The sequence below is a fragment of the Nothoprocta perdicaria genome, unplaced genomic scaffold (assembly GCF_003342845.1).
Source record: "Nothoprocta perdicaria isolate Ctin4 unplaced genomic scaffold, notPer1 scaffold_204, whole genome shotgun sequence".
Lineage (NCBI taxonomy): Eukaryota > Metazoa > Chordata > Aves > Tinamiformes > Tinamidae > Nothoprocta > Nothoprocta perdicaria.
In genome coordinates, this window is record NW_020455250.1 from 192,953 (window position 1) to 212,343 (window position 19,391).

The following is a 19,391-nucleotide window of genomic DNA, read 5'->3' on the forward strand; positions in this document are numbered from 1 at the left end:
TTTTTGCACTGTACTTTTGCACTTTATGCAGTGTTAGTTGTAATTTGATAGTTCATAACCTGGACCTCTAGGGACCTTTTTCCTACCAGCAAAACTGGAATTCTGATCCTGACTAACTGCCTTGTGTCTTCGTAGTGCAATTATCAATGGGTTTAGAAAGGTTCAGCATCAAAAACGGATTCAATACTGCCAGTTAAAAAGAACTTCTATAATGACCCAGGTTTGTTTACAATGCATAAATACATAAATAAAGTACTATCACTGAAGATCTCTCAACATAGCTTCTGTTTTTGTTTTCTACCTGAACATAGCTGGGTTCTCTTTCTAGGTCCAGGTTTTGCTTTATTGCTATGCTTAGCTGAGGGAAGGGGAAGAAATCTCCTTTGGTTCAAAAATCTGCCTCTTTGCTACAGTACGTTCAAAATTTAAAGCTGTTGGAGTATCACATTTTAGAAATGCTATTTATTTCATCCTAACAGCTTATAAATGCACTCTCACAGGTCCCTAATCCTCTTCAGAAGGCTCTACAAGTTAATCTGATGCTCTGTTACAGCCTCTCTTTGAGGCAGCTAAATGAGCTTAAGTTGCCTCATTTTACAGCTCAACTTTAGAGGGATAAATAATTTGCCCAAGGTCAAAAAAAGGAAGTTTGTGTTTCTGGAAATATGCTGCTAGCTGCTTTATGTTACAGCTACAGACCTTTGAGAAAACTTGACCTTCACGGGAGAAGTGTTTGGGCCAGAGACACTATGGTCGTTTTTTTGTTGTTTTTTTTTTTTTTTTCCCCCTTCTCTTTCCTTTCATTGTTTTTAAACCCTTTTCAAGATGAGTGTTACAGAGTGTGAGGTGCAGGTGCCTGGTATTATCTACTGTTCTGGCTTAGTTGTGGATTTAACCCCACCTTTAAGGTGCCACATAAGGGAGGAAACAGATTGTGACAAAGAAAAACACATTAGGACTTAATGCAACACAAAGTGAGTTCTTTGCAGGGGTAAGGCAGGTGCACAGGGCAGCAGCACCAACTAAACTGCTTCGACATTGCTGAAGGAAATAAGCAGGGGTACCTGCTCGAAAAAGAAAATGGCTCGAGTATTTCTCAGAAGTAGCTCAGCACTGAGCTGCATGGAAACCCATGCAGAATTAACCATGTTTTCTAAAACTGCTGCTTTGTCACAGTGGAATGCTTATGTTCTGATTTTTTTTTCTTTTTTTCCCCAGAAGGGCAAGATAATTCCATAAGCACTTGTTTCTGTCCACTTCAGTCTTTTAAACATCTGATTGCTGGTCTCTTGTAGCAGTTTGAACCAAAGTTAGCAGCCCAAGAGCTCAGTTCCAGGGGAGCAGTGACACTAGTGTGTGGATTCCCAAGCTGCCCTTTGGGCACACAGCTGCTGCCTGCTTCTGCACGGCCAGGCTGGCAGCCATGGGCAGCCTAGCCCAGTCCTGCAGGGCAGCCCAGTGCACCCTTGCGGGAAGCTCCTACTGCTCTGCCTCACTGCTCTGCAAAGCTCCCCCTAGCACCGGCGTCATCGTGCTGAGCCACTCGGCTCCAGCAACCTTCCTGCCCTGGCAGCTGTCAGATAAAGTTGAAAGCTCAACTGAAGGTGGTTTGTTTGTTCTGTTTTTTAAAGCTCTTTCAGTCTAGCTGAAGTGTGGGTTGAAGGGGACTGAAGTCAGTTGAAGTGCAGCTGGTGGCTTTACTGTGACAGTTTTTACAACTTTGCTTAATGCTTCAAAGTAGCAAAGTTAATTTGTTGAAGTGAGAAAACTCACCTGAGCAGGGTCACAGCCTTTAACGTCCCCTCAGCTGCACAGAGACCCTGATGCTCAGCCGCCTAGTTACTGAGGACCATCAGTAGTTACCTGTGGCCGTGGCTTCAGCAGCTGTGGTCCAGCATCTTGCAGAGCATCTTTGGAACAATACTTAATTCCAGTTACAAACTTTAACTAATGCTTGGCACAAAAAGGCCAGCACCTCTTTCAGTGGCCTCGGGAGCATTTGTATTGCATCAAAGTGCCAGAAACCTTAATCACTTAGAAAGTACTTCTAGTGTCAGTCAAGTACTAGGAACTGAGAATTTATGGTCCTACCTTAATATTACTACTTTTGTGGACAAAAACAAAGGAAAAAAAAATCTCACAAGGGAAGTCTTTGCTGCTTCATAATCTAAAAATGAGACTATACTTCCCATTTCTATTCTAGGGCTAGAGTAGAATTAGCACCTGGCTATGGCATGGCAAGTATATATTAGTAATATCTGAATTTGCCTTCTGAAGTCTCCAGCTAGGAAGGGGGACCAGCTGCTTACTAATCTCACTCCTTAAGCATAATATTCCAGAAATTCATACTCAGTTGTGTCCATGGACCCATCATGAGGGCATGTGGAAGGACCAAAGTTCTTGTCTTGAGGTCTCTCAGCAGTGTGGCTCCCAGGAGTTGAAGCCTCAGCAGTCATCCACAGGCACACTCGAGCTCAGTGCTGCTCAGTCCCACTGGATGCCTAGGAGCTCACAGCTCACGTTCCAGAGCTGCTTTGCTGTCGCATCATCCCGACCCCGTGGAGATACGTATGCTGGCTTGCAATCACTGTAAGAAGAATAATAAAAATAATTTATATGTACATAGAAAGATGGATCAAGTCAGCCATTTCTATCAGCATTAGAATAGTGAAATGTCTGTAGTAAGGAGAGGAGTTGTTTTTTATCAGCTTCAAATGAAGTGCAGTTGAAGGGTAGGAGGATAACTAGCAGATAAGCTTGGGAAAAGCCCCCCTTGGGAAGGCTTCCTTTCTACCTGCCTTGAGAAGGAAGCCAGGAACTGGCTCTGCATCTGTTGTCTTGACTCCTAAAGAAACCCTAGCCCAGATGCACTTCAGTGTAATCATTCACTAATACTACTAAAAAGAATTATAAATGTTAATCAAGCTTAGTCAAAATCAGCTTTTCTGGCAAGTGCTCCAAAAAAAAAAGCCACTTGAACAGTCCTTCATTCAAAACGATTTATCAGATTCAGTTCATCCTATTCCATTGCCCCTTCACCAAAGGCAGAGGGCACTTGCGCCAGGATGGCAATACTGCAATAGCCATGTGGTCTCTCTTAGTCCTTTCCCATCTTAGGCCTTTTTCCTCTCTCCTCTGTATGCTCTCTGGAATCGGGATTGTGCATTCTTATCTTAATAGTTGCATATTGCAAATAATGTCGGGCTGGATTGATGGGAGGGAGCTACATCACTGCTGTTTCTAGCTCTTCTGGACTCCGCAGAGCACAGTGGCTGTGTGCACCATATTGCACAGCCTGTGGTGTTCCCCGAGAGACCAGGGTGGGCTTGGCCTGGCTTGCTGTAGCACGTAAGGACTTCTTTTGTGTTTATACTGATGCTTTACATACTGTTGCCTGGAAAGTATTTTAGGACAGTCCACTGTAAAGCCAGGCACATTTGTAAATTAGTGTTTCAGCTATTTGTTTCTCACTAAGTCCACAACTGTTAAAATCTACATACATTTTCTGTTCTTCAGGAACATGAATGCTCTGTTTATAAGCAGGGAGAGACAATCGCATAGGAAAGATTAAGGCACCTATTTATATACTCAAGTCTGATTAGCTCCAAATGAAGATCAGACAAAGCCGTTACAGGGAATAATCTGGTCACTTAGCACAAGAGAAGAAAGCTCTGCAAAGAAGTTCAGGCTCCCACAGCATCTGTGCTAAAAACAAGGCAACCACCAAGGAAAACAAAAAGCGGATTTCCGTATTGGCTTCCCAAGCAGTGGGACTGTTACACTGCTCTCATGTATGCTTGTTGGCTTCCCCTGAGGCTTGAAGAAGCTCTTCAAGGGCACTATCATGATAACTTGGAACTGCTTGGGGTTGTAATTTGCGTCAGAAAGAGAGTGATTATGAGAGGAAAAAATATAAATAAGGTAAAAGAAAAAAAGAATGGGATTTATAGTGGGACCTAAAAAAGACAATTTGGAGACCAGAGTGAAAAGCTTCCCTGGAGAGCCTCCTATCTGGTGCATCTGTCACTCTGAAGGATCAGATCATTTTATTACATGCCTAGTTCTAAAACTTACACTGAAAAATCTTTCCGCCTACAGGAGCAAAAGCACCCATTTTTGCTCCTCCCAATAACATTTACCACATTTGAACTCTGGAAGGAATTAAATCAAGCATCCGAACTGCCTGTGCGTGCTAAACAAGCTAAAACTACAGAGAAAACCAACCTGCTCTTACCCCTAGTTGACTCCAGTGACCTCATTAACTGAACAGCTCTACTGGGGTGATTGGCCCCAGTTTGAGGCAGAGGAGATGAGAACATGGAGCTTGTGACATCTCTCTCCTGCACTTCCTCTCCTAGAACAATGGGAACTGCTACTGCGCAAGCTGGGAGCACAGTGCTGCTTGGAACAGCTCTAGAAGGAGCAGGGCCAATATTTTTGTCACCTTCAGCTATTTGGGTGACCTATTGCAGTCCCCTCTGCATTAAAGAATCCCACTAATACCTACTCCCTGCTTAAGCAAGGTGGTTTTCCCATCACCTCCACAACTTCACATCATGTCAGCCACTTGTACACACCTGAAATACTGTCCTGTCACAGAGTCGAGCTCCTCTGCAACTGCACAGTAGATGCTGGTCTGCGCCCCCTCCCTGGGAGTCTTCAGGAAGAAGGAGAACATCCTCCAGAGCCACGTCATTACGCAGGAGTGCCGCACCAGCTCGGAATGGACAGAGCCGGGGTGCAGGCAGTTTGCCGTGACTTTAGTACCTGCGGGAAAAGCAATCGGGATAAATCAGCCTGCATCAGGCTTGCCTCATACAAAGGGGTAACATCCTCCTTGTCTCAGAAAATATTCAATAGTTTGAAAGGAGAAGTCCAAGCCTGGATACTGGGAGAGCTAATGAAGTACTCACTGCTTGCTGGAGCTTCCCCCTCTCCTTTCCAAAACCCTGCAGTTACTGGAAGCTTTTGCAAAGCAACCTGCTAGAACACCTGGATGCTAAAACAGCAGCAGTTTCCAGCAGGCTATATGAAATATACCTGAATAATATTGCTGTGACTAACTTAAGAGGTTCTGTCTAGTCCTACACCTCTATTTTACTGCCCTTTAACAATGAAGGCAGCTGAGAATACCATAGCTCTTCGCCGTAGAGAGCGCTTGTCAAACATTACATTCAGCTCTAAGTCCTGTCAGCTTCTACCCCACAATCCAGTTGCATACTCACATGCAGCTTTTGAACAAACATCAAAGAAAAGTGAAATCTGCTCAACTGTGCAAGTCTACTGAGCTGCTCTGCCCAGTTGCTGAAAAGATGATTACTGCTTCCATTCTGCTAGTCCACAGACAGCAGCTATTTTCTCCATGAATGAACCAGCTGCCCATGACCTTTGTTCAAACCAGTTCATTTTTTCATCCAATTTCCAGACTTCTCTTCAATCCCCTCCCTTCATACACCGTGCTCGCAATGCAAGCAGCCAAACAGCCCGCTGCGCTGGGTGGCTTGCCTTGCAGGCGCCGCGCCAGCTCCCGTGTGAAGAGCACGTTAGCCAGCTTGCTGTGGCAGTAGGCGAGGCCGCAGTTGTAGCTCTTCTCCCCATGAAGGTCATGGAAGCGGATGCGGCCCCCGTGATGAGCCAGTGAGGACACGTTCACTATGCGGGCTGGGGCAGACTGTTTGAGACGCTCCAGCAAGAGGAAGGTCAGGAGAAAGTGACCTTAAGGAAGAGAGGGAAAGTTAGGATATTTCATCCTTTTCTGGTCCTTCCCTGCTGGCATTTCCAAGTGCTTGCAACATGTTGTTTGTATGCTACAGCTAACTACTACCATCATCTCAAGCTCGGGAGAAAGAAGGCACATCCAGTCCACAGCTCAGCTTTCATGGGCCATTAAGTTCTGCTCCTCAGCTTCAAAAGCCTGGAGCTATCACATATTTCATCTGTCCCAGCTGGTATCTACAGGTTAGAAACCAGACCCATGATGAACAAATACACTGCATTACTTCTTCTAATGACATGCAAGTCCTGAGGAAATTAGCTTTTATCTCCAGAGCTCTGGTTCAGGTCTTCGATACTTTCCCGGAAAGGAAGGATGAGGAAGAGAAAATCCAGAAGCACAATCTCTTTTGGCATTTCACCACAGACATTAAAAGAGAGGTAAAAACTTTACTACAATGGTCTTACCAAGGTGATTGACTCCCAGGTGCATCTCAAAGCCATCTGCTGTCTTGGAGTAAGGGCAAAGCATCACTCCAGCATTGTTAATAAGGATATGGAGTTCCTTCTCCTCTGCAAGAAACAGCGGACACCATTCAACAAAGCAACAGACACAAAAATCAAAACACTTTATGCCCGAGTTGCAACCATATTTCCTCAGTAAAATCAGAACAGGTCTCCTACCACAGACTTGTTCATGGCCTCTGACAAACCCCTGCTCTCAATCCATGGTACCCAACATGGTACAGGGATGCACAGGCCAGGAACCGGCATCTGCTGTAATCCACTGGCAGCAGAACAGAACCCTCTCCTCTCATCTGGCTCTGTGGATAGCTCTAGAGGGCGGAATTTGCCTCCAGGGCAGCCTCATTTTTCTGCCCTTTCCCAGAATGGAGTTGTCACACAGAAAAATTACATTTGTGGCAAATGAGGTCCATATAACAATGAAGGGGAAGATATTTTCATAAACAGATCAGCAATGTGCATCACTTGCACAACACCCTCAGCTTCTACCCTTAAAACCCCTCTGGAAGACACAAGGCCACCCAGAAAGTTACGAGCAAGTAGCGAAACAGAGCAGGGTGTTAATGCTCCCAGGACAAACTCTGCCACACCCCTCCTCACTCTGAAGAGCAGAAAGTGGTTCCTGACAATTATTCCCATTGAAAATAAGGATCTAGGGGCTGTACCTGCTTGAACATTCTCAGCAAACTCCCGGATGGACTTTGTATCAGCCAAGTCCAGTTTTTTCACAATGACCTGCTGGTTCCCTGTTTCAGCACGGATTTCATTTGCTGCAACTTCTCCCTTTGCTATATCTCTGCAGGCAATAATCACCCTGGCACCTGCAAGAAGGAAAGAAGCAGGAACATAGGCTGAGACCACTGGGAGCAGACTGGAGGATCAGGGCTCTGACAAGCAGGCCAACTGCCCAGAGCACCTGCAAACAACTTGTTAGCTTAGGAAACTGGCATCAACCCACATGTTGCAATCTCTAGGGCAGCCCAGAGTCATCTTTGAGCCAGGAAAAAGCACACTGGACATTCCTCTGTCCAGCTTTTCCCAGGTCAGGCATGTGTACTGGCATGACTGGGGTTGACTGGGAGAGCCATGTGTGTGCGCGCATCTCTTTCTCAAAGGACAAGAGAACTGGGGTGCTTGCTATTGTGGGAACCAGGGAATCCTGGCCAGCTGACAGGGGCTGAGGAATCTGAGGGTGTTGACTGGGAGAAAGAGGTAGAGAACACAAGACCATAAGCAAATTGCCTGGAAGGAGACCAGTCCTTATGGCCAGGGAAATGGACCGACTACATGTGCAAGGCTAGCTACTGGACAGACCTACAGTGTATATGTGGGCAGGCAAGAGTGAGGGGTCTCTAGGGGCAAGTGGAGGAGGGCTGCAGATTTCAGGGGTTCATATGTCTGGGTGCCAACAACTGGGGTGGCTGGGGATCCAGAGGCCAGGACTGGACTGAGTGTCCAAGCCCAGCTGCTAGAGGGATCCACATTGTATGTATGTGTCCTACTAATGGGCCTTCCTCCTGAGCAGCCAAAAGGCAGGAACAAGATGAGGCTGTTGTTGCTGTTTGTGTGGCGCTGAGTGTTGGATCAATTCCTGTTGGAGCTGAAATATGTGGCCAACCTTGTGTATACATGTTCTATATATGTGTTTGTGTGAGTGCCTACTGGGAATACGTGCTCAGCCTTGCTACTGTTTGGACATGGAGCTGTGCCAACCTCACCCCATTGAGCGACTGGATTTGACCTTCTTGCCTTGCAGACCTCAGCCAGAATAGTTTCTTAGCCAATTATGAACAGGTAGGTTAATCTCCACAGCTGCTACCCAAAAAGCGTTTAAGCCTATTTAGCCTGAAACAAGAATAATGAAAAATAGACACTAGTGAAACTAAGCCATTCCCCAGCTTCTCACAAATGAGCCTCAGTGATACCAAGGATACCCAATCCTCTCAAAAGGAGGGGGCTGTAGTGCAGAGCTTTCTCGTGTCACAAGACATACTTTCAGAGTTGAAGCAGTAAAAGCAGTTGAGTAACTCAGGACTTCTGACTCAGTGATTTCACAGCCTGGAGAAGCAACATTTGTACTCCTCTGTAATATGTAAGTGTGCCCAACACTACTACTAACTCCAAAGTCTGTTCAGACCCCTGCCCCAATCATTTGTCATCAGAATACATTAGTTAACAGCATGGTTATATCTTGTAATTGGGGTTTTCACTAAGAAGATGAATCACTAGGCACTATCCATCTGACGCCCAACTCTGTAGAGGAAAGTGCAAGGTAGTGCTCCCTTAGATGCAGAAAAGGGGCTGCAGACACACACACACACACACACACACACACACACACACACACACACACAGTGCAATTACAAGTGGATGCTTGCTGGCATAGGGCAGTGACTTGCCTCTTCGTGCAAGGTCTCTGGCTGTCTCCTTCCCGATGCCTGTGTTGGCTCCTGTGATTATCACCACCTTCCCATCTAGCTTAGCCGTTGACTTACACTGTCCTCCAGCAACATACCTCCTGGAGGAAAAGATAACAGGGAAAAGAGGGTAACACGGACAGGTCCAAGGGCCAGACTTTTCTGGTTCTGAAGTTCAGGCTCATCACTTACAGCTCTTGGGTTGCCTCTGCCCCAGCACCTGGCCCAATCACTGCATTCAGAACAGAGAAGCAAAGCCCCCAAGGGCCGGGCAAACCTCGTCGCTCCCAGGCAGATCCCCGCCATTCCCAGCCGTTACCCACAACCGTTACCCCAACGGTCACCCCAACCGCCGCGCGGCCAGGACGCACACGGCGGGCGGCGCCCGGCCGCGTCGTTACCTCAAGTGGAGCCACGGCTCCCCATTGGCTGCCGCCGTGGGCTCTCCGGCGGCTCAGCCAATGGGCGCTGGCGAGGCCGAGGCCCCGCCCCCGAGAGCCCGAGCGCGGCGGCCGCCGTCCCGGCGCCGCGGGGCTCGGATTCCGCGGCGGGAGGTCCTGCCGCCCCACGCGGCCAGAGCTTGCGAGGAAACAGAGACCGTGGGGAGCAACGAAAGCTGCCTGCCCAGGGGCGGAATGGGCGGCGAGCCTGCTTCCTGCTCGCGGCTCGGCCCTTTCATTGTCCTCTCCCCGCGGCTGAGCGAGGGGAAAGCGGAGCTCCAGATGCACCGGCCGTTAGGCGCGGGAGCAAGAGGAGTTCAAGGGACGTTTTAGCCCAGCGAGGGGAAAAATCCTTTTACTTACCGTTAATAACAATAAATAAACAAATAAATAAGGAAGAAATCCTAAGGGTAAGAAGCGCTCAGTCACCGGGAGGCTCTAACCGCCCGTCTCCTCCCAGACACCAAGGGTGCTGCTGAAGAACGGGTGCGCCGCTGTACTTCTGCGCAGCCACTGAATGAATAGCTTTTGTTATCAGCATAACCGCTCCCGAACGGAGAGCCTCGCCCGCACACGAGCCGCGCACAGCGGCTCAGGCAGGGCAGCCTGCGACCTCCCCACGAGCCCGGCAGCTGCAGAGCCACAGCCAGCGCAGCGCGTCCCGAGATAACGGCACAGGCGGACGGGCAGCGCCGGCTCCGCACACCCACCTGACGTAGGGGGCCGCCGCGAGGAGGAGGAGCGGCAGCGACACCGCGGTCCCCAGCACGGCGCCCCAGCAGCCGAGCGCCGCCGCCTCCATCGCCGCCGCCGCCGCTCTGCACCGGCCGGCCAGCGGGAGGCCCCGCCCCTCCCGCCGCGCCCCGCCCCCGCCCCGGGCGCGCGGGGTGCGCCGGGAGTTGTAGTCCCCCTGGCACGCCGGGAGCTGTAGTCATGCGGAACGAGGCAGCTGTCAGGTGAGGTCCCCGCCTTGGAGGTGCCCGGCACAGTGCCTGATGCGTCTCGCCGTTGTTGGCGGCTGGCGGCTGTCCCCGGTGTCGCCGCCGCGGTTCTTGCTGGGCGAGTGGCGGTCGCGCTCCGCAGGGAGCGGCCTGGTGGGGGCGTTGCCTGCGGTGCCTCTCGCTCGTTGCGGCTTTATGGTCGGGCCGCGCCTACGGGCGCCCACCGGTGCGGCGGACGAGTGGGTCCTGCAAGCGGCCAGGAAGCGGCGGGCGTCGCGGTAACGGCGGCGGGACGAGAGGGCCGCTGTCATGGCGAGCCGGGGCTCGGGCTCCTCGGAGCACCTGGAGCGGCTGCACGAGATCTTCCGCGGGCTGCACGGAGACCTGCGGGCCGTGCCCGAGCGGCTGCGGGGCAGCGCGGCCGGTGAGCGAGCGAGCGGGGCGGCCGTTAACCGTCACCGGGGAGGGCCGGTAACGGCGGCCAACGGCCACGGAGTTAAAGCTGCCCGGCAGGGCCCCTGTGGTGGTGCCTTTCCGGCCACTTGGGCGGCTCTGCTCCCTTCCCGGGAAGGGAAGAGGGGGCGGTGCGGCGAGGAGAGCGCTCTGCCTGCGGGCTGCCCCGCTCATCCCGGCGCCGCGCGCCCTGAATGGGGCCCCTCAGCACCGGGTGGGAGGCGGGGTGGAGGTTGCCACCGTGCTCCGCGGTGCCTCCGTCTCGTCATCCCCCCAGCTGCCTAATCCTGTATGCTCAGACCGTAAACCCCGAGGAGCAAATGGGTTTGCTCAGCCTGTACTGCTCTCCATGCTAGATAGCTCACGCTGCAGAAAACTGCTTCTTGTCTGGCTCTCCTTTTAATGATAAGTTAACCCTAGGCTCACAATCCTTGTTATTAATGTCCCAGAAAGCTTTGCATGAGAAAAATGATAAAAACTGCAGAATCAGATGGTCAAATTTGTTGCAAATCACCACCAAACAAGAATGTAAAAGGTGACCCACAGGTCTTGGAGAATGGCCTTTGAATCTGGAGGTTGCTTGCATATGGCTTTGGGAGAGTGACTCTGCTGCCTTGAAATGCCAAATTTGTCTCAGACTACCTAGCTGTAAGCAGAGGAGAAGGCACTCTGCTTGTTGCAGCACTCTTGAATTGAGGACGTCAGTAAACATTATTTTGTTTTGAAGAGTAGAACAAAAAGTAGAAGAATAGAACCACAGAACAAGAAGTAGAAAAATAGAAGTTCCTTCTAGGACAGCTTCAATTCCTTGTAGAAAGGAGCCTGCCTGTATTTTTTTGGTAAAGTGGAGATCTGTTCAGAATCCCTGGGGCTGTAGTAGTTATGAGAGAAAAAAAGAAAAACCCCACAGCATTTACAAAAAAAGTATTTGCAATGCTTGTGTGTTTTTCAGCAGATTACAGATTGTTACTAGCTGATATTTTAGACATGCTATGGAATTTTCATGTGATCTTATTCTTTATTTCTGGAAAGAAAACAATATTTTGGCAAGAATGTGCGAGAGTCCAAGATACGCAAGGAATTTCGCTATCAGGTGGGGGCGTGCTGCCCTGCTGCTGTGCTTTGTCTGCTCCTAGTGCGCCTGGGGAGTATGTGCATGTCTCTCTCGAGTTATCTCTTCCTGAGAACTTCGGGAGGCAATGAAGGAAACCGTGAATACTCCTTTTAAGATGTCCAGCACATTCTCAAAACTCCAGGGAAGCTCTTGAGTCCTTTGGTAGCTGTCAAGGGACACAGTTGGGAAATGCTAGTCCATTCTCTATCAGCAAGATAACAAATTCCTTCATCCAGAAACTTTTTCCCTTTTCACAAACTTTAACTTTGATTTCTGTGGCTGCTTGTCCCCTTTGGGGACACATCAAGAAGGTGCTTTTTCACTGCTGCATCAGGTATCGATTAGTTTGAGATTGCAGTTGAGAGCTGTTGAGACTCTGGTGAGAGCTTAGGGCTTCAAAAACTGCTTTTCATGCAGAGGAACACAGAAACAAAACCCAGGTTCCCAAATGATCCCTAAGGTCAGGGTTTTGTTTGCTCGTTTTCTACAATGATGTTTTTATAACGTTATCTAAACAATATAATCAAAATAGATAAGTTTTACCAACATGTTCTGCTGCCCAAGGTTTTATTTAGGACTGAATCACTGTCTCTCTCGAGAGAGGTGAATTAAGCTATTGCATATTTGTTAATGTTAGGATTTGATTAAATTGTACAGTGGCTTAGAAGACTCCCCTGGTGGTCTGTCTTCTTCCACATTTCTGCAAAAACTTACAAAACATTTATTTTTGCTTCTTTGAGATATGTGGTGCTTTAGAATTCTACTTAGAATCATAGAATCACAGAATGCCGAAGGTTGGAAGGAACCTCAGAGGTCATCGAGTCCAACCCCCCTGCTCACGCAGGGTCACCTAGAGCACGTGGCACAGGGCGGCATCCAGGCGGGTTTTAAAGATCTCCAAAGAAGGAGACTCCACAACCTCTCTGGGCAGCCTGTTCCAGGGCTCTGTTACCCTAACTTCTGTGATACTGTTTTTGTTTGTCTTGGATATTATAGGGTTGTGAGAGCTGATGCTGTTTCTTTTTGTAACAGATACAAAATATATCTTAACATTTTGTTTAAAAGGTGTAATAGTACCAAAAGGCAATTCTTTGGCTTCCAAAGCCCCAGGTAGGAGTGTATTAGCACATCTGTGGCTACCTGGTGACTACCTCAAACAATTCAGATGTTTAGCTTTGGTGGTGAGTCGGTCAAACCAGTGACTCATTGGAGAAGAGGGAAGCATTTGGGCACGAATGTGGAAAGTGATCTGATACCTTGATGGCATCTTTGATTTCAAAGGGCTCCAGGATGAACCTGTTTTCCACATAACTTTATTAGTGACTGCCAGAAGGTGGGATATTGTATCTGCCGGAAACGTTAGGCATCATTTGGGAATGTAGCTTGAGTAAAGACTCCTTTTGTCCATGCAAACTTGTGGCCAGCTGGTGGAAGGGTGGTCCCCTTTGCCCCCAACCTATTGAAGTTGTCATAAGAACAGTCTGGTGAATTTTGGCCAGGGGTCTCAGTAGTCAGCTTCCTTGTCCATGGTCAGTTGAGTTGTGTTGTAATTTACTTACAGCTTATCTAACGTGATACTTCTTCTTCAACAGAGGAGAGAAAAAAACTAGTTCGAGAATTTGATGAGAAGCAGCGTGAAGCAAGTGAAACAGTAAGTTTAAGCCCAGATTTGTGGCTTCTGTGACTGGTTGAAACACTGTGTCTTAAAAGGGCAATGCTTCCAAATTTTACTTTCCTTGGGTATTTATGCAGGCAAGGGAATATTGGGGGTTATTTTTCATCTCTTTCATCTGTTGATCTGATCAGTGTGTCTGTTGGCCAGGACTGCTGTGTGTGCGTATACACACACACACACACATATATGTATATCTGTGTATACACATACACATTCATTTATTTATTAGTACTCAATTTGTGTACTGCTTTTCTCTGATGAGTGAAGGAGGTAGCAGTGCAGTTAATTGTTAAAGATGGTAGCGGGCACTGCCAAAAGCAGGGAGTGAATTTCTGTTCTGTCTTTTTTTCTGCTGTCTGTTTTTTATGGCTGTCTTGATCTATCATATCTTTCTGTAATTATGTGATGGTTAAATACATGGACTTCGTATATTTGAAGCTTCCATTGTATAAAGCAGTAAAAAAGACACTGACTTCACAGAGAACAAGTGACATGAAATAATGCAAAAATACACATGCCCTGTTTTTTTAGGTATGATATTATGAATTAAACTTGCTTGCTTGTTAATGAAATATTTATTATCAGCCTAACACACTTTTTAATTGGGGATTGTTGTATTTTCTGGTTGTTTTATTGCAGCAGTTGCACATTGTATGATGTGAAAGGTGTAGAGGTGTACTGGGCGAGAGCTTTAAATAAAACTATGGGTGGTGCCAATAACATGGCAAACTGCGATAATGAAAGATGAGAAGTTTAAACTTAATATTTTAGAGGTATTTTAATGTCAGTCACAAGTGATGCAAGAGACTGCAAATCTGACATAAATGTATCCACATGGGTTTAGTAACGTTAAGCAGCATGAAATACTTTATAGCACATAAGGGCTGTGTAGTTTGAGGTTCAATTTACCTCCCTTCTACCTGACTCCACCTCCAAGTCCTATAAAAAGCATGTGAATTCTCTCCATCACCAGAGAGTTGTGAGTATGGCTGTCGGTAAGAGTAAATGTGGTGCTTCAGAAAATGAACATGTTCTTTCATTGCAGCTGCGGGAGATGGAGGAGGAACTGAAATACGCTCCTCTGCCTTTCCGCAACCAAATGATGAGCAAAATCCGGGCTTACAGAAGAGACCTCTCCATGTTCCAGAGAGAGATGAGAAGTACGGATTTGGGATTGGGCCCTGGAGGTCAAGGAGATACAAAATATGGAATCTTCTCCACAGAAAATGAGCATAGTGTGAGCATTAGATATAAATCATATTTAAAGTTCTGGGATTGTTAACAAAAAGAATTCCAGGTGTATTGCTTATAATGTTTCTACTTTAATCCGCTTAGCTTTGGTGCTTGCGTAATTGCCTGTATATTGCTCTGCATGTAAAATGAGTATCTCAGAGAGAAGAAACAGCTAGAGCTCATAAGAGAGCTTTTTTTTGTTCTACAATAATGATTTATTATAATCAAAATAGTACTCCTTGGGTATCATCTGGTTAATATTTTATAGGGCATGTTAAATAAAAGAATTTTAGAGCCTGGCTGCACGTGCTGAAGTGCTTTTATTTAATCATTCACTCGCAGCACTGAATGCATTGAAGTAATGTTGTGACTGGTTTCAATCTCAGTCTCTAAAATCAGCCAACTGTGTGACTTGCATGCACCGTATAGCTTCTTTGGCAGAATGTGCTTTTAAGCAGTCCTAGTTTATATCACGTAAAGACAATGAAGAAGTCACTTTGTAGCACTTCATTCACAGATGTGCTACTGCAGCAAAAGAAACGTGAGTTACTCAGACTGAATTTGCTTGCTGTCTTCAAAGGCAAGTGCTGCGGTGTTTGAAGAAATTAGTGGAGATAGGGCTGTTTTATTTATTCTCCTTAAATAAGGAAGCATTGAGGAAACTATGTCTTTAATGTCTTAGTCTACAGTAACTAGGTATTTTTTTCCATTGAATTCTTCTTCTGTAGTATCTGAGGATGGTAGATTAGGCCTTCTGAAGTTTAAGAAAATACTTTATTTTGAGCTTCCTTTTGACTTCAAGGTAGCAACCATTTTTTCATCCTTTAGCTGAAGCTAATGCCGTGAAGAGATCCTCATCTTTGTCACTTAGCAGTCCATCCACTAGTGCTGGTTGTTCGTCATTATTTTGACCGTGTAAACCCTTGACAATCTCCCCAGCAACCCGTTGTGAATCCACAACAAAGACAGAGCCACTCTTACCTCTTGAACATGCCAGAAGCCCAGTGTGTCTCTGTGTAACAGCTGGGAACGCTTTGTTTTTCAGACTCATGTGCAGGCGCAGAGGGTGCTGCTTCTGCAGGGCACAGACAGCCTGAACCGGGCGACGCAGAGCATTGAGCGTTCCCACCGCATCGCTGCCGAGACCGACCAGATCGGCACGGACATCATCGAAGAGCTTGGGGAGCAGCGGGAGCAGCTGGAGCGCACCAAGAGCAGGGTGAGCGGGGAGCGGCTGGTGGGCATGTGTGCCAGCAGCTACTGATGGAGACCTGCCTGGCCATGGCACCCGGTTGTGTCTTTAGAGACCAAATCCAGGCTGTCACGTGTCTGCACTGGGCTCTTAAAAGAAGACTAGACACCATGGAGGTGCCCAAGGCCTGGTGGCCAAATGTCTCTTACAGTGTCTGTGCGTGGGTGCTTAGACTTACCTACTGCTACTATTTTTCTGTGCCTTTCAAGGGGAGAGCGTCACAAAACGAGCAGCTGAACACCAGCACTGTAGGTTTTCACCACTCTGCCCTAGTAATAGCCAAGCTGCTGCTGTGGTGTATAAGCACAATGATATGATAGTTTCCATACCATACCCGTGGGATGTCTCACGGGAATGAAATCTATGAACCAGACATCCAGTAAAAGGTGGAAAAGCCTGGGTTTGGACATGAAAGGAAAAGGAATGTGGACTTGCAGACTGCTAAAGGAAGAAGTTTTGGGCTATCCCAGGGCAAGTTGAATTCCCATGGTAATAAGTACTTGCCACTGGGAGAGGACTGCAGAAATGAACTAGCTATTTTGATAACTTAAAACTGTAATGGCTTAAATTGTTTCAATTTGTCCGAAAGTTTGATGTCAGATCCTAAAGTGTTTCTTTTGAGTAACTGATTGTCAGAGAGGTGGGTTACTCTGAAGTGATTAATTCACAACTCTTTGTGATGAATGAGCTCACTGAATGAGAAAAGATGTTTTCTAGTGCTTAGATTTCACCCCAAGAAGGATCCGTTTTCAAAAAAAGAACCATAGTCCTGGTATTTGTGCTCGTTATTCATGTTCTTGTCCATTTTCAGCAGCAAAGTTCCACTTGTTTAGATTGAGCCCCTTAGCGATCCACACCTGAAAGCATGACCAAAGCTAGAGTAATATTTATGGTTGAGTACGAACAGGAGCAGAGTCCTGCTCACTCTTGCTTGGTTTTGTGGCTTCCTAGAGTTACTGAGAGTGTAAACCATTAACAGCAGAAGTGACCGCAGGGGGATGCTTCATGTTGCTGTTACTTGGCAGGCTTGGCTGTTCCTTGTTTGTGATGTTAAGAGTGAGTAGCTCAGTTAACTTGGCAGTATTTTGCTTTTTTGTTGTTGTTCTAACCAGTGACATAAGATGCTTGTTATTGATCCATGATCTTCTGTGATATTGCAACTGATTAAGTTAAAAAAGGTCAATTTACTGCTAACACAACTCTATTTATAATCTTGGTCACAATTAAAAATTCTTTACCAGTGTCTTGAGGCCCTGTTCACAACACAGCTCTGAAGATACTCTTGTTAAAGAGATTATCCAAATTTACCTTTTTTTTAATTACGTTAGAATGGTTTGAAGTATACAGACACTCTTCTTTCTGGTTCTTCCATAGCAAAGCTCCCAAATCCGTCATGCTTTAAATGGCTTTCCTAGTTAGTTTTCCTGTTCCGAACTTGGCCTGATGTCTCTCAATGCCAAATAAACACACACACCTCCAGGGCCAGTTTTGCAGTTGAGGACAGTAGCCAAAACCAACAGGGCATTTTGCCAGCTGGTGTCTTGTGTGCTGCAGTGGTCACTGTCCTGACCTCCCTTTCACTTCCCTGGAAGGGCACTGGCCGAGGCTTCCCTGGAGAGCTGCAGTGACCACCCCTCCGGAGTCCCCAGACTGGCTGCTTTTTCAGTTGTCCACAAACTACCTTCTCTTTCTTGCTACCTGCCTGGCCAACATTTGGCAAGTCGTTTCTGAGCACTTCAGAGCTGAAGCAAGTTAGCTGCTAACAGTTTGCACTTGAAAGCTAATGGCTCACTTAGACCTACCCGTGCAAAATTGTTCTTTGCTACAAACCCGGTATTATTTCAAGAGGTTCTAGATATGCCCTAGGGAAGTACATGGTGATATCATTTTTTCTTCTGGTATTACTGTAACTTGAATAATGAATAAAACAAACATTTAAGGAACTATTACCAGCTTTCCAGTATTTTTAGGGTAGCAATTGGGAGCAAAAGCAATCCTAAAGTGCTTTTTTTTTTTTTTTTTTTTATGGGAAAGTAGCTAGACATCTTATGCCTTCCTTAATAATGAGACAGCTCTCCAGCTCTATCATGCTTGGAGGAGAACAGTGATGTTGGCTCTGGATTTTGAGACTATGTGGTTAACCTTGAATCTGTTGTTAATTAATTGCAACATTTCTGTTGCCAGTGCTTGTGAGTGCATCTTTACAGAGTTCCTATGTATTGACTGACCTGGTAACTTTTGTTTCCTTTCAGTTGGTGAATACAAGTGAGAACCTAAGCAAGAGTCGCAAGATTCTCCGTGCCATGTCCAGAAGGTGAGCAGTGTGACTGACTTGTACGGATAGTTACTCGGGGTGGGTAGCATCATGGCCTACCAATTGAAGGCAAGAACAGGGAGCAGCGCATCGTCTGGAGCTGCAGGGAGGGTTTGTGGTGTGTGTGAACAGAGTGCAGAGCAAGAGCAGAGAGGGCAGTTGCTGTTTTCTCCTCTAGTGAATGCTTGATGAGGTGCATCACTGTTACACACTACTGAATTGGGGCTGCTCATTTAGGCTAACGTTGTGTAGCCTGACAAATTGCTGGAGAGGATTTGGACATAAGCAAGTTAGAGTGCATTGCTAAAACATGGTAATGTGTCATGAAATGCTTTGTTATTAAGGTCGGAAGAAGTTGTGCCGTAAATCACTACAGCATTAAATGATTTGGCTGCCTAATGACATAGACCAACGTGTTTGGCCCCCAGTGCTGTTCTAGAGCAGCTAGAGTGTCCTACCAGAGACTGAGTCTGAACATAGACTAGTTTGTTGTCTAGGTCCTGGCTGCTTGAATGTCCTTATCTTTTCTTAACTATTATGGTTTAAATACCTTTATAAACCAGAAGATGGAGAAGTGAGTTTCAAGTATGTACTTTTACCTTAACAACTTTTCCTGTATAGCTCTCATTAAGAGAAGTTGTAATAATGTGTAATTTTCAATATAAAAGATGCATTATTACGATGTGTTAGTATTTAGAGGTTGTGTAGTTTTACTTCGGTGCTTACAGTTGCAAGTAAAAGCTCCACAGTGTGAGTTTTGGCACAAGGAGTTCAACTCATGTTTCCCCTTTTGCTGAATTGAATTATTAGGCAGATGGAGAGCAGTTTGATCTACCTTCTTTGTACTTAGGGGTGGGCAGGAACAGAGCTATTGCTAGTAAAGTAGAATGTTTAAGCAGAATTTCCAGAAAAAGAGTGGAGAAAACACGGAGCTTGCACCATCCTGCTTATTAACAGCTATTCCAGCAGTGGCTGCGGTCTTAGTGAGAGTAATAGGGTGATTGGTTTTTTATTTATTTTTAATCTAGAGTAATCACAAATAAGTTGTTGCTGTCGATTATCATCGTCCTGGAACTAGCCATCCTGGGAGGTGTGGTCTACTACAAATTCTTTCGCAGCAGATGAATTTTTGTGGCTGAAACAAATGAAGGGCTTTCTGTACCGCTGAGGAGCGGAACGGGGCATCCGTTCCCTGGGGCTGGCCAAGGTGGAACCGTCCCATGCGACAGCATGTTCCAATGAAACTGTACTAACTCTAGAGACACTGAGTGGGAGCAAAAGGAAACTGCACAGAGAGACTTGAAATACTGGTAAG

General features: G+C 46.6%; 2 protein-coding genes across 2 annotated transcripts; one reads left to right on the forward strand and one right to left on the reverse strand.

Annotated features, from left to right (window-relative positions):
- Nucleotides 1-219: 219 nt before the first annotated feature.
- Nucleotides 220-9,896, reverse strand: LOC112946384 (retinol dehydrogenase 12-like). Its single transcript, XM_026038201.1, has 7 exons — nucleotides 9,805-9,896; nucleotides 8,637-8,755; nucleotides 6,903-7,058; nucleotides 6,181-6,285; nucleotides 5,506-5,715; nucleotides 4,578-4,767; nucleotides 220-2,587 (listed from the first exon to the last, which is right to left on the reverse strand). Exons 1-7 carry the CDS (start codon nucleotides 9,894-9,896, stop codon nucleotides 2,485-2,487), a joined length of 975 nt encoding a protein of 324 aa, XP_025893986.1. The 3' UTR covers nucleotides 220-2,484.
- A 448-nt stretch (nucleotides 9,897-10,344) lies between these two features.
- VTI1B (vesicle transport through interaction with t-SNAREs 1B) lies at nucleotides 10,345-19,368 on the forward strand. The gene is made up of 6 exons (XM_026038203.1): nucleotides 10,345-10,459; nucleotides 13,195-13,253; nucleotides 14,323-14,514; nucleotides 15,556-15,729; nucleotides 18,015-18,076; nucleotides 19,105-19,368. The coding sequence occupies exons 1-6, from the start codon at nucleotides 10,345-10,347 to the stop codon at nucleotides 19,199-19,201; spliced, it is 699 nt and encodes a 232-aa protein (XP_025893988.1). The 3' UTR covers nucleotides 19,202-19,368.
- Nucleotides 19,369-19,391: the final 23 nt, after the last annotated feature.

What these genes read in the sequence shown, in the direction of transcription:
- LOC112946384 (XM_026038201.1), bottom strand. Translation starts at nt 9,896, where the DNA reads ATGGAGGCGGCGGCGCTCGGCTGCTGGGGCGCCGTGCTGGGGACCGCG. An exon ending in CCTGGGAGTCAATCACCTTG is followed by an intron (nt 5,716 to 6,180) that starts GTAAGACCATTG and finishes CTCTTCCTTAAG; the next exon opens with GTCACTTTCTCCTGACCTTC. An exon ending in GCTGGCGCGGCGCCTGCAAG is followed by an intron (nt 4,768 to 5,505) that starts GCAAGCCACCCA and finishes CTTTTCCCGCAG; the next exon opens with GTACTAAAGTCACGGCAAAC.
- VTI1B (XM_026038203.1), top strand. Translation starts at nt 10,345, where the DNA reads ATGGCGAGCCGGGGCTCGGGCTCCTCGGAGCACCTGGAGCGGCTGCAC. An exon ending in GCTGCGGGGCAGCGCGGCCG is followed by an intron (nt 10,460 to 13,194) that starts GTGAGCGAGCGA and finishes CTTCTTCAACAG; the next exon opens with AGGAGAGAAAAAAACTAGTT. An exon ending in AGCGTGAAGCAAGTGAAACA is followed by an intron (nt 13,254 to 14,322) that starts GTAAGTTTAAGC and finishes CTTTCATTGCAG; the next exon opens with CTGCGGGAGATGGAGGAGGA.